Below are 13605 nucleotides of genomic sequence, written 5' to 3' on the forward strand. Positions count from 1 at the left end.
TCTGTATTCCCAGTCATGTGAAATCCATAGATTATGGCCTAATGAATGTATTTCAATTGACTGATTTCCATATCTGAACTGTAACTCAGTAAAATCTTTTAAATTGTTGTTTGTTGAGTTTACATTTTGGTCTAGTATAAAAGCATGGCAATATGGTGGACAGGACACCTATCCAGTCCTTGTGGCATGATGACTCCTTGCTGTCCCCAGTCCACCTGGCCGTGCTGCTGCTCCAGTTTCAACTGTTCTGCCTGCGGCTATGGAACCCCGACCTGTTCACCGGACGTGCTACCTGTCCCAGACCTGCCCCTTTCAACTCTCTTGAGACAGCAGGAGCGGTAGAGATACTCTCAATGATCGGCTATGAAAAGCCAACTGACATTTACTCTTGAGGTGCTGACTTGTTGCACCCTCGACAACTACTGTGATTATTATTATTTGACCATGCTGGTCATTTATGAACATTTGAACATCTTGGCCATGTTCTGTTATAATCTCCACCCGGCACAGCCAGAAGAGGACTGGCCACCCCTCATAGCCTGGTTCCTCTCTAGGTTTCTTCCTAGGTTTTGGCCTTTCTAGGGAGTTTTTCCTAGCCACCGTGCTTCTACACCTGCATTGCTTGCTGTTTGGGGTTTTAGGCTGGGTTTCTGTACAGCACTTTGAGATATCAGCTGATGTAAGAAGGGCTATATAAATACATTTGATTTGTGTTTATCAGTGGTCACAGAGGAAAGAAGACAAGGGGATCAACCTCCCGATCCACAATCCTCCTTTTGTCCTCCATGCACCCTCCTTCCTCCACTCCTCCTCCCCAGCTGAGTGAGTGGTAGAGATAGACGCAGCGAGAGAGCATGCTGCTGATAGGAGCAGGGATAGAGACAATCTGCTCCCTGAATGAGTTGAGATGTTTCATAATTGACACAGTGTCTCCATCTGCCCTCCCACAGCTGTGCCGATTCTGCCACTGCCAATGAGCTTTACTCTTCACAACTCAAGCATAGCTCTCCTTCACGCTCCCCTTCTCTCCTCTGATTCATGCCCTTCATGTCATTCTCATTTTACCTTGACCTTGATTTTCAACATTTAATTTTTCTTCTCTGCTCCCTCTGTAGTCCCATCTTCCTGTTCCTCTCTTTGGTTGCTTAAGCTACAAATCAAGTACCCTTAGTAATTGAAGTAGCCTAACATAATGCTATTGTGTCAAACTGTTTTTAGCATCAGCCCAGCTGTCTTGCTTGCCAGTAATGGCAATAGTGTGTCAATTTCATCCTTCCCTTTGGGCCAATAGTCCAGCTCTATGTGCTTGATTTAGTGGCTGTAAACATAAACAGATGCATAAGTATCATCCATAAACAGATTCATGAATATGAAGTGATTTGTGTTGACAGGCCTTAAACAGGTCTATGAATAGTGTATTGGGAAGAAGAGGAGAGAAGTGTCCTCCTTACCATACTGCATACAAACAGTCGTGTCTTTGGCTATGCCGGATTAAGTGATATGACATGCTATTCTATAAAATCCTTTCTCTGTAATTAATATTACCTGATTAAGCTAATCATGTAAATGTAATTAACTAGAAACTCGGGGCACCACGAAAGACTGTTTATAGAGCTGTTAACTTCCTGAATAAACTCTTAAAGACCTAGTAATATTTTACATCAATAGCAGTCAATATTAATCGTCACCTTATTTCAGTCTCATCTGAAAGTTGTAAATTCTTGGTTATCTTCACGAACACTGGCTAACAAGTTGAATCAGCAATACAAAATTGGGTTGAATTATTTATTTACTAAATACCTAACTAATCACACAGAATTACATATACACCGAATGGATCATACATTGATTACAAATTATGTCATAAAGGAAAACGTCCCAAGCAGACGGAAGAGATATGACAGCTGGTTACACAAAGGGAGAGGGTTGGGTTTGAGTGAAAGAGTGGGAAAACTGAGGAACAAAGGGAGAAGCTATGCTATCGTAAATACAGTATCTTATGCATTCTAAATTACCGCCCATTTGAAAAAGGAGAATGCAATAAATATTTGCTCTGAGCTGCGCTTCGGTAGGTTGGTCGTAGATGCTGGCCATGTTGCCCAACAGAGATCTTCCTTGTCCCTTTAAGAGTGTCTCTGGTGGTAAACTGGTTACTTGGCAGTGTCGTGTTGTTTGTTAGAAGAGATCCTTTGTCCGTCCTTTCCTAGCCCACGTTTACAGCGGCCGCTGCTAACTCAACGGCTAGGAGGTATCATTTCTGTAGTGAATAAAAGTTCAAAGTTCATACCATTCGCAACCAAAGCTCACGCTGAGGTTGGCTTAGTTCTGTAGTTGACATGTTAGTCCTTTTAACGTGGAACCGTCGTCCTCACGTCCTCGGAACAGCTTATTATCTGAATCCTTCTGACATCGGACCGTCGCCCTAATGTACCCGGAACAGCTTATTATCTGAATCCTTCTGACATCGGACCGTCGCCCTAATGTACCCGGAACAGCTTATTATCTGAATCCTTCTGACATCGGACCGTCGCCCTAATGTACCCGGAACAGCTTATTATCTGAATCCTTCTGACATCGGACCGTCGCCCTAATGTACCCGGAACAGCTTATTATCTGAATCCTTCTGACATCGGACCGTCGCCCTAATGTACCCGGAACAGCTTATTATCTGAATCCTTCTGACATCGGACCGTCGCCCTAATGTACCCGGAACAGGAGGTTACATTTTCGTCAAGGGCTTATATAGTGGAGGGAGAGAAGGGTGTGTTTTATAGTTTATAACCAATGTCTCTTCACAGGGATGGGCCACTGATTGAGCATAGCTCTAACCTTGTGAAAACCCAATTCTCTCATTTGGAAGCTAAAATTACATTTCATCTTTTCACAAATAGTTTCATATTTAAACATTTAATTGCACAACAATTCCATGTGAATCTGATAACTATAATGTGTAGACTTTCCACAATACAGTTTATGTCATCCTGTCATCAGTCATAATGTCTCAGATGACAACCGAACTGACATCATATTCATTAAGTACCAACGCATATTTTCAACTGGTTGGATTACCGAAATATGGTTCCTTTCCCCCCACTTGTTTGATGTTCCCAGACTCTCTATGTTTAACAAAGTCTTTTCAAGAGTCCTTCAGTAGAGTCAAGAGAGGAAAGGGAGAAAGGTATTTATGGGGGGTCATAAACCTTACACACAGGCCAAAGTCATGACAAAACCTAGGCTAAATTTTCCCAGTTTCTGTGTGTGGATGCAGTAGATGCTCTGTGCCATTGAAAACATATTACCAGCGCAATGCAAATGTAGGGATGGATGAAGTAAATAATGCAAGCCTGTGTGAGCAACACCATCTGTTTTTTTTAGCAGAGTGTGTGTTTCAAAAGTGTGTGTGTGTGTGCTTACGCCTGTGCCTGTGTAACAGGTAGGTTCCATCTCTGTCTGACGCACAGAGGGTCCTTGCCCTTTGACGGAGGATGTTGCCATGGCGACATTCTTTCACTGTATAGCACTAGAGCAAGTAGCGCCATGGGCAATCCATCACACAGGTTAGTGTCAGAGAACAGTGGCTTAGTGCTATAATGATAATAATCATGGACTGCATTGAAATAGTGCTTTCACCATGCGTCAAGCACTTCAAATTCTGTATGGTTAACTCCATCCACTCTCAATACATAGCATCCATCTGGAGTAGGTGGTGCACGGCAGCCATTTTGTGCCAGAGACTTCACCACACATCAGCTTTTGCAGTAAGACAAGTGTGTGCGTTGTGCTCCTGTCTGACAGGTTGATGTCTCATACTGTAAACTCTGAGGGGGATGTGAGCGAGGGGTTTATTAAAGATGGAGGATGTTAAAGTAGGGCAGCGGTTCACACTGCCAGAGGGGGTGATGGGGAAAGGAGCGACGTATGCAAACCTCTCCTTATCTCTCCTCTCCTTCACCCACCATCCCTCTCTCCTCACAGACATTCTCATCTCATTGTTTTAATTACTCCAACGCAGGTATCAGACCATATTAATTTACGGTAGTATTGACAAACATTTCTCAGTTATTACACAATATTTACTGTATTTTTGTAGGGAAATGGTCAAACAAGCTTCTTTTTTTTTAAATGGCCATCTTTGTACTGCAGTCGCCCATCTCTCCCTTCTCCCCTATGAAGTAACCTTTGACATGTAAATAACACTGAAGAAGGCCAGTGTGAACTACCCTGAAATGACATTTAGATACCACTCAGTAGTACAGCTGCAATGTAAACGCTGGCAATGGATGACTCATGCATAAAGTAGCATCACACACACACACACACACACACACACACACACACACACACACACACACACACACACACACACACACACACACACACACACACACACACAATCAGCCTCACTTACCATGCTTTTAGTTGTACACAGGACTACCAAATGTTCCTTTCAATTGCTCCAATTCTGTTCTTCCGCTCGACTGATTGAGTGAAAGCCATTGCTGAGCAGTACTTAGCTAATTATCACAGTCATAGTCTGTAAAAGTGCTGTAGACAAGAGGTTTCAGTGCTTGCTAATGGGCAAAGCAACCCTGGCAGCACCCGCATGGATTCCTGCAGTTCTGTCATCTTTCTGCTGGGTATTTGATGAGAACGCATTAGCTGTGAACACATGAAGGGACAATGACAATAGAGCTCTCTCTCTTTCTAGCTCTCTCTCCTCTCTCTCTCACACACACACACACACACACACACACACACACACACACACACACACACACACACACACACACACACACACACACACACACACACACACACACACTTGAGCTATTATGACCTGCGTTTCCACGCCTCATTGTGTCCTGGGCGACGGATACATAAACATTCCGTTTCGCTCCATCTCCCTCATTACCTGCATCCATTTTGTCTGTCACTGTCTCAAACTTCAAATGATGCAAGAAGAAATCCTCAGTGGCTCGACAGTAGGCTACAGTGGCTAGGCTTGATCTCTATATCCACGGCCCACTTTGACGATGTGATATAATGAAAGTACAAAAATGCAGCCTGATACTATCAAAGTGTATGTGTGAAGTGTGTTGTGTGCAACTTACTTACCTCTCATTGTTCTCTCTACTCAGAACCCCCCCCCCCCACACACTACCGCTTCAACAGGCCCCACTCTGCTGTTGATGACACTGTCATGTCTTGTTTATTCATGAACCTTGTATTTACTGACTTACTATGTCAACATGGAGTCTGTAGAATTATGAATGGTGGAATCATGAGTCGCCAGTCTCTCTCAGCTCTCACTCTTATATTGGTCATTGGCCTCGGCTAACTGGTTCATGCAGAGATTAGTCTTGTGCCATTTCCATGAGCCTAACATCCACCAGTCTCTTTGGAGCCAATGTTGCTAAATGGATTTCAATGGTTTACTGGAATTGACGTACGAGAGGCGATCAAAAATGGACACTGTCACAGTGGTTAATGAAAGAGGACCGAGCATGTTGAGTGCTCATTCTTTACTTTTAATGAGTAACACTTCACAAGAAAAAACTAACGACAGCCAACAGTTCCGTAAGGTACATAGACTATACGGAAAACAACCACCCACAAAACCCAAAGGAAAACAGGCTGCCTAAGTATGGCTTCCAATCAAAGACAACGAAAGACACCTGCCTCTGATTGGAAACCATACTCGGCCAAACCTGGAAAACGAAACATAGAAAATGTGACGACCCTCTGTCTGCTGTATTCTCTCTCTTTGTTTTTGTTTGCTTGTTAGGATGCCGGTGGGCAGAGTTGGGAGGGTCGTCAGCTACATGGGAAACACCTGGGCCGGTTGTGTCCCATGATAAATAGACCTCTTACACATTGATTGAGGAGACTCTCTCCAGGCAGACACTTTGTTGATTTTGGTTGTAGTATTTTGGTGGCATTTTGGTTATTTGCTTTGACACCTTTCAACACTCTGCATTATTACATTCAGGTATGCAAAACACTCACTTACACTACTGATTACTGATTACACACACCATTGTTAATTGTTCATTTTGTTCAGTTACTTTATTTAATAAATATATATTTTGATGCTCCTTGTCTCCACGTTGTCTCCCTTTTGTTGCGAACTCAGAGCCAGTTTGTAACAGAAAATGAAAACTAGAACACATTCCACTAGAAACAAACAAACCCCCTGCCACGCCCTGACATTCTACTATGGCAAATTACCCTTTTCACTGGTCAGGACGTGACAGTACTCCCCCCCGAAGGTGCAGACCCCGACTGCACCTCAAACAAAACCCCACAAAAACAACCCCAAACCTGAAGGGAGGGTGGCCACCGTCTACGACGGTTCCTGTGCTACACCCAACCCTTCCGCTAATCCTCCAGCTACGGAGGTGACTCTGGCTCCGGGCGTAGCCCCCGTTCTGCGCTGCCGACCCCCGCTGGAGGCTCTGGGCTGCAGACCGTCGCTGAAGGCTCTGGGCTGCAGACCGTCGCTGGAGGCTCTGGGCTGCAGACCGTCGCTGGAGGCTCTGGGCTGCAGACCGTCGCTGGAGGCTCTGGGCTGCGGGGCATCGCTGGAGGCCGCGGGCTGCGGGGCGTCGCTGAGGGGCGTCTCTGTAGGTTCCGGACTGGGGACCTTCGCTGCAGGCTCCGTGCCATGGATCATCACTACTGGTTCCACGCCATGGATCATCACTGGAGGCTCCGGGCCATGGATCATCACTGGAGGCTCCGGGCCATGGATCATCACTGGAGGCTTCGTGCCATGGATCATCCCTACAGGCTCCGGGCCATGGATCATCACTGGAGGCTTCGTGCCATGGATCATCCCTACAGGCTCCGGGCCATGGATCATCACTGGAGGCTTCGTGCCATGGATCAACCCTACAGGCTCCGGGCCATGGATCATCACTGGAGGCTTCGTGCCATGGATCATCCCTACAGGCTCCGGGCCATGGATCATCACTGGAGGCTTCGTGCCATGGATCATCCCTACAGGCTCCGGGCCATGGATCATCACTGGAGGCTTCGTGCCATGGATTAACCCTACAGGCTCCGGGCCATGGATCATCACTGGAGGCTTCGTGCCATGGATTATCGCTGGAGGCTTCGGACCATTGATCATTACCGGAGGCCTCCTACGGGGAGCTGGAACCGGTCTCACCAGACTGGGGAGACGCACAGGACACTGGGTGCGCAGAGCAGGCACAGGGCACCCTGGGCTGTGGAGGCGCACCGGAGGTCTGGAGCTCAGGGCTGGCACACCCCGTCCTAGCTGGATGGTCACTGTAGCCCAGCGAGGGCGGGGGGCTGGCACAGGACGAACTGTGCTGGTGAATGGGGGGTACCGTGCGTAGAGCAGGCGCAGGATAACCTGGGCCGTAGAGACGCACTGGAGACCAGACACACTGAGCCGGCGCAGTTCTTCCTGGCTGACGGCCAACTCTAGCACGGCAACTGTGAGGAGCTTGCACCAAGTGCACCGGGCTGTGAGTGCGCACCGGCGACACAGTGCGCATCACTGCATAATACGGTGCTTGCTCGGTCACTCGCTCCCCACAGTAAGCACGGGGAGTAGGCTCAGGTCTCAACCCCGACCACGCCAATCTCCCCGTATGCACCCCCAAAAATGTTTTTGCCGCTGCCTCTCGGGCTTCTGTTCCTCCCAGTATCGCCGTTCCGCTCTCGCTGCCTCTATCTCCTCCGGCGGGCGGCAGTACTCTCCAGGTCTAATCCAGGGTCCTGCCCCATCCAGGATTTCCTCCCAGGTCCAGGACTCCAAGTACCTCCTCCCACGCTGCTTGGTCTTCTTTTGGTGGGTGGTTCTGTCACAGCGGTCGATGAAAGGGGACCAAGGCGCAGCGTGTTGAGTGCTCATTCTTTACTTTTAATGAGTAACACTTCACAAGAAAAAACAAACGACAGCCAACAGTTCCGTAAGGTACATAGACTATACGGAAAACAACCACCCACAAAACCCAAAGGAAAACAGGCTGCCTAAGTATGGCTTCCAATCAAAGACAACGAAAGACACCTGCCTCTGATTGGAAACCATACTCGGCCAAACCTGGAAAACGAAACATAGAAAATGAAAACTAGAACACATTCCCCTAGAAACAAACAAACCCCAAAACACACAAAACAACCCCCCCGGCACGCCCTGACATTCTACTATGGCAAATGACCCTTTTCACTGGTCAGGACGTGACAGACACGTGTCAGGCTGTGCTTTATTTTGACACTGGTAAATTTGTAGAGAGGAAAACTGGTCCAGGGAATGTCTGGTTAACAAAGAAAAAAAGAGAAGTATTTTAATGTGTGTGGTGTGTGTGTGTGTGTGTGTTTCCATCTGTGCATTAGACCATTCTTGTATACTCCCATCTTAGTTTCTGGAGCCTGTGAGTGGGTGGTTGCCTTGGCTATGTACATAGTAACAAATGCTCTTGCAAATTATTGAAGCTTTTCTGCCGAAGGAGGGAGGAAGAGAGCGAGAGAGAGAGAAGGATGAGGAAAGTGTTGCTGCTGGGTGCACTGGGTGCAGAGAGAGGGAGAGGGGGTGATTGGAACGGGTGAGGCTGAAGCTTATGTACAGTATGTATGGAGGAGGAGGACGATGGTTTGGGCCATTGCAACGTGTTATGTTTGGGGTTTAAGCGAAGGGGGAGGGGTTTGGGGATGGGAGGTTGGTTGGTTTAAAGGTGGGAGCACAAACAGTTTAGTTCTGCTCTGGTTAGCAGCACGTCAGCTTGTGTTCCCCGAAGCCCAACCCGCCACTAGGAATAGCAGCACGTCAGCTTGTGTTCCCCATAGCCCAACCCGCCACTAGGAATAGCAGCACGTCAGCTTGTGTTCCCCATAGCCCAACCCGCCACTAGGAATAGCAGCACGTCAGCTTGTGTTCCCCATAGCCCAACCCGCCACTAGGAATAGCAGCACGTCAGCTTGTGTTCCCCATAGCCCAACCCGCCACTAGGAATAGCAGCCCGTCAGCTTGTGTTCCCCGAAGCCCAACCCGCCACTAGGAATAGCAGCACGTCAGCTTGTGTTCCCCATAGCCCAACCCGCCACTAGGAATAGCAGCACGTCAGCTTGTGTTCCCCATAGCCCAACCCGCCACTAGGAATAGCAGCACGTCAGCTTGTGTTCCCCATAGCCCAACCCGCCACTAGGAATAGCAGCACGTCAGCTTGTGTTCCCCATAGCCCAACCCGCCACTAGGAATAGCAGCACGTCAGCTTGTGTTCCCCATAGCCCAACCCACCACTAGGAATAGTATCACTGTTCAGATGGCGACGGAAAGAAGGAGGAGGTGGGAGGAGGAGGACAAAGAGGGATGGAGAAAAAGGGAAGGCTTTGACAGTATGGGTTCTAACTGGACTGGAAGTGGATTGTAAAATACATCTGGAACATGGATCTATACAATAGAATCTGTGCGTGTCTGTCCATTCATTGATAAAGACCTCATGCTACACCACACACACACACAACTACGAGTATGTACACACACACACACTGACGTCTCCCACACGCACACTGTCTCTCCCTCGGACTCAAACTCCCACATGAGCATTTTCACTGGGCATGTATACAGTAGCTGGAATTCAGAAGCGAAGCAGCCTAAAAGGTCATTGTCTGGCCTCATTAGCACTATCTGCCACACAGCTGTAATAATGAAACCATAATGAGATATTATTAGTAAGTATATACAGTAATGTGGGTCACTGAATGACCTGGGGTCATCTGTTAAACTCTTCTCCAATCTTTCTTTATCATGTTCATACCTAACACAGGATATGTTACCCACACAGCAAACATATTGCAGTGTTTCTTACATAAAGGTTAATGTCTGTCAACGGCATAATCTACAATAGCTTCAGAAACATTCTGAGAACATTCCAACAGAGCTGAAGGAAGGTGCTCCTAGAACATTGAAGAAAAAGGGAATCAAAGGGGAAAATCTATTATGTCCCAGTCTTTTTTTGTTTGTTAGATGGGTAGGTATGACCTTTGAACCTCCCACCTTTCCAGTCTGACCTACGATGACCTTAGTCTTCCCCAGGGTGTCTGAGAAACTGCCTAATTCTTACATTGTTTGTTTTGTTGTTGTGTGCGTGCCTGCCTGTACCCAGTACCCATGTGTCACCACAACCGGATAATAATTGTTCCCCTGAGGTGGGGGGGGGTCAGTCATATTTTTGGGGAGAGGAGAGTGAGGATTATTGTCTAATCCCAACGTTGTTGACGGCCCCGTGTTCAAAATTAAACCGATTGGTGAGGCTGTCATAACAACAGTCCTAGCTAGAGCAGACATGATAGCTGTAAGAGGCATTAACCCAAAATGAGTATATGACACCCAGAGACAGATCTGGGGTGAGGTGGTTTAGGGGGGTCTATTTGTGCATTGGGGAAATCCCCTCTTCTAACCCATCAACCTGACTCACACATAGTCAAATGGCTGATTCAGCTCTGGATGGGTGCATTTCTGAGGGCAAATAAAGGGGGTTATCGTGTGAGTAGAGAGGGTAGTGAAAGTTAAGTCGCTCTGACTCAATCGACCCCATCTCAAATGTTAATATATACACAGTCTCTCAGGACATAGAGGATACTAACAAAGTCTCTGTATACTGTGTTTAAAAAGCATGGGGACTGCAGACTATGACAACAGTTGGTGAAGGAGAGTTCTGATAGATGATTTCAAGATCTAAGCAAAGTTCATTGAGGGGAGAATGAGTGGCCACCAGCCATTTGTCTGTCTGTCTGTCTGTCTGTCTGTCTGTCTGTCTGTCTGTCTGTCTGTCTGTCTGTCTGTCTGTCTGTCTGTCTGTCTGTCTGTCTGTCTGTCTGTCTGTCTGTCTGTCTGTCTGTCTGTCTGTCTGTCTGTCTGTCTGTCTGTCTGTCTGTCTGTCTGTCTGTCTGCTCCCCCAAAGAGGAGTATTGGTAGGCAGGGGGGCTGCAGGCAGTCTGGAGGGAGCGAGCACACACATTTACACACACACAAAGCCCTCACAGGAAAGCAAAGCGATCATCCTCAGGTCAGGTGTGTTGGAGAGGTAGGATGTGTGAGTACCATCCTTAATTTTGCTGAACCCTGCCTACGTGAACACGTTGAAAAGTCTAATTTGAAATAGCAGTCAATTATTAATTTGTTTCACACTGCATTTTTACTTACTTTCCACAATTAATTTAACTAATGTAGCATTTTCAAAAACATTTAAAATGTTTTATTAACTTGTAACACACACACACACACACACATGCACGTGCAGGCAAGCTTTCGCACGCTCACACAAACATGCACACACACAACATAAAAGCCTGTTGCCGGGGCTTCTTCCCCTCTTCCTCCATGGTCTTCCTCCATGGTCTTGTGGCCAGCCAGGTCACCCGTGATACAAGTCAGTATTCTTCAGTATTCAGTATAAGTCCATCCATGTCTGAGAACGTCCGGAGATGAAGTGTAAAACGCCCACTAGGGGCAACAGTGAGCACCGGTAAGTATCTTCAAGCATCTGCCTCTGATTCCAAAGGTTGCATGTTGGAATCCAGCAATAGAACGTTTTTGATACTATTGTTTTAAGCCTATCCATTCGGAGTTAATGCCTAATCTTAAGAATTTGGATGTAATGCCTAAACTCAACCCCAACCATAAAAATGCCTAAACTAAACCTTAAACACCTTGACATTTCACGTTTGGAAGAACTTCGAAATTTCACGTTCGAAATTTCACGTTTGATGAACATCTAGCCCAATTCTGAACTGAGACTGTAAGAGCTGGTAGCTTGTGAAAGAATGTATGGGACCCCCACCGTCTGGGCCCTCATGCATTCATCACTGCATCCCAATGTCTCTCACACCCCGCCCCCTCTCTGCTGTTTGTTTCTTTATCTTAACACACAATTAACCAAAACATGTTGTTTCTAAAGCATTAAATCACTACTTTACTTTAAATCTCCCTCTCATCCAACTGTTATGTGGCATGTGGCCCATGCACCGAATAAACCCATGATTTATATTTAACTTGATTTATTCAAACATTTGGCCAAAGCCATCAATCTCTTCAGGGAAATGTTTGAAACATTTGACAGTGGAAAATAAGCACACGCCTGCGCGCTCACGCAGAAGTATTATATATTTTATTTTAAGTCTCCGTTGATAAATTGTGTTTAAAAGGCTGCTGAAGCGCTGAGCTGTGTGTGCACTGGCAAGATCCAAGTCTCAGTTGAATAGCAAATTGGTCCAAATTATTGAAAGGAAAAAAGCCTTGGGAAGAGGAGGGGTAGGAGTAGGAGACCGGGGGAGGGGGGCAGCAACAATCCTTTTCCCTTCCCAGATGGTGAGAACAGTGCCGATCGCATCACATTCCGCGGAGCGTTGCCAGCCGTCCTATGGTGAAGTGCCATCGCTCTAATCAAAAACAAACGGAGCCGCAGCTTTCGCTTGCGCTCAACTCAGCTCCAGTACGGAACGTCCATCCTTGGCTGTGCGAGGTCTCCGTCTGGCCGATATTCGGTGGCGACGGGGCCTTGAACGATTGAACTGTGGTTAATTGAAGAAGGGGGATAAGTAAATACGAGCACACTACTCAAGACGAAGTTACTATGGAGAAGCGCAGGGAGGCGGAAGTCTAACGTGGATAGGGGGCACAAATCAAATCAAACGATTTACTATTCGGATTAATTCAATTTTGAACACTTCATTTTCAGAGGGATTTTCATCCGATTTTCTGGCCATTATCACACGCAAGCATGAACGGAAAGGAAGCGAGGTTTTGCACGGGATGCTGGAGGCAACTGCTGCTGTCAAGCATTCTGGTTCTACACTTGATTCCCCTCTTTGTACATGGTAAGAAATAATATAATTTTTGACTCACAAGAAAGCATGGGTTGTCTCTTTGTTTTCCCTCGGATGTGTATAATAGGCAGACCACCGTGAAACCAGTGACAAAACACACTTGCACAGAGAGTCAGTCCAACAAAGGTGGCCAGTGAGTCTTCTATTGTAGGCTAGAGCCGACTGTTCATGCGCTCACTCTCAGAATAGTGTCATTAAGCACTGCACCATAGGTTATCTTTGCCCAGGACGCAAACCAATATTTTATTTGTGTTATGAGATGACATTCTGGGTGGGATATTGTCGGGCAATGTGTCAATTCCAAAGAGAGACAATTGCATGGAGGTTGTATTGGTTTTTGGAGAGCCGGATGGCACAATTGCCTTTCAGCAATGACCCACTCTCGGTATCGGTGTTACGGGGTAATAGTGGCGAGCCGATGCGCTAGGACTGCTCCCCCGAGGCTGCTGCTGTCACTATGGCAATGATGGAGCCAGGCGACACAAAGGCAGGATTACGGTCGGGGTCTCTGTTGCATTATTCATCAACCAATCTGAACGGACATTCTGATACAGCGCGCCTTGGCTTTTATAGAAAACGTGAAAAGACACTGAAAACTCTCTATCCTCCTTGTCTCATGCTGAATCACAGCCACTTCTTATATTTTAATAATGTTGTTGGATATGAATAGCCTAGGGATAGAATCAATATGACATCATGGGGATATAGGCTACCTAATCTAGTTTATTCATTTTATTTACATTTCCT

At 46.6% G+C, this 13605-nt stretch overlaps 1 protein-coding gene across 14 annotated transcripts in view; it reads left to right on the forward strand.

Moving 5' to 3' along the window:
- Positions 1 to 12234: 12234 nt before the first annotated feature.
- The window catches only part of cspg5a (chondroitin sulfate proteoglycan 5a), a 47766-nt gene continuing 46395 nt past the window's right edge, over positions 12235 to 13605 (forward strand). For 2 of the 14 annotated variants that reach the window (XM_014162780.2, XM_014162820.2), the window contains exon 1: positions 12244 to 12849. In XM_014162780.2, the coding sequence (XP_014018255.1) occupies positions 12753 to 12849 (97 nt within the window). In that variant the 5' untranslated portion in view covers positions 12244 to 12752. Of the gene's footprint in view, positions 12850 to 13605 lie in introns of all 14 variants that reach the window. The other 12 variants (XM_045702884.1, XM_045702886.1, XM_045702875.1 and 9 more) reach the window with 12 other exon arrangements.

The sequence above is a fragment of the Salmo salar genome, chromosome ssa02 (genome assembly GCF_905237065.1).
Source record: "Salmo salar chromosome ssa02, Ssal_v3.1, whole genome shotgun sequence".
Lineage (NCBI taxonomy): Eukaryota > Metazoa > Chordata > Actinopteri > Salmoniformes > Salmonidae > Salmo > Salmo salar.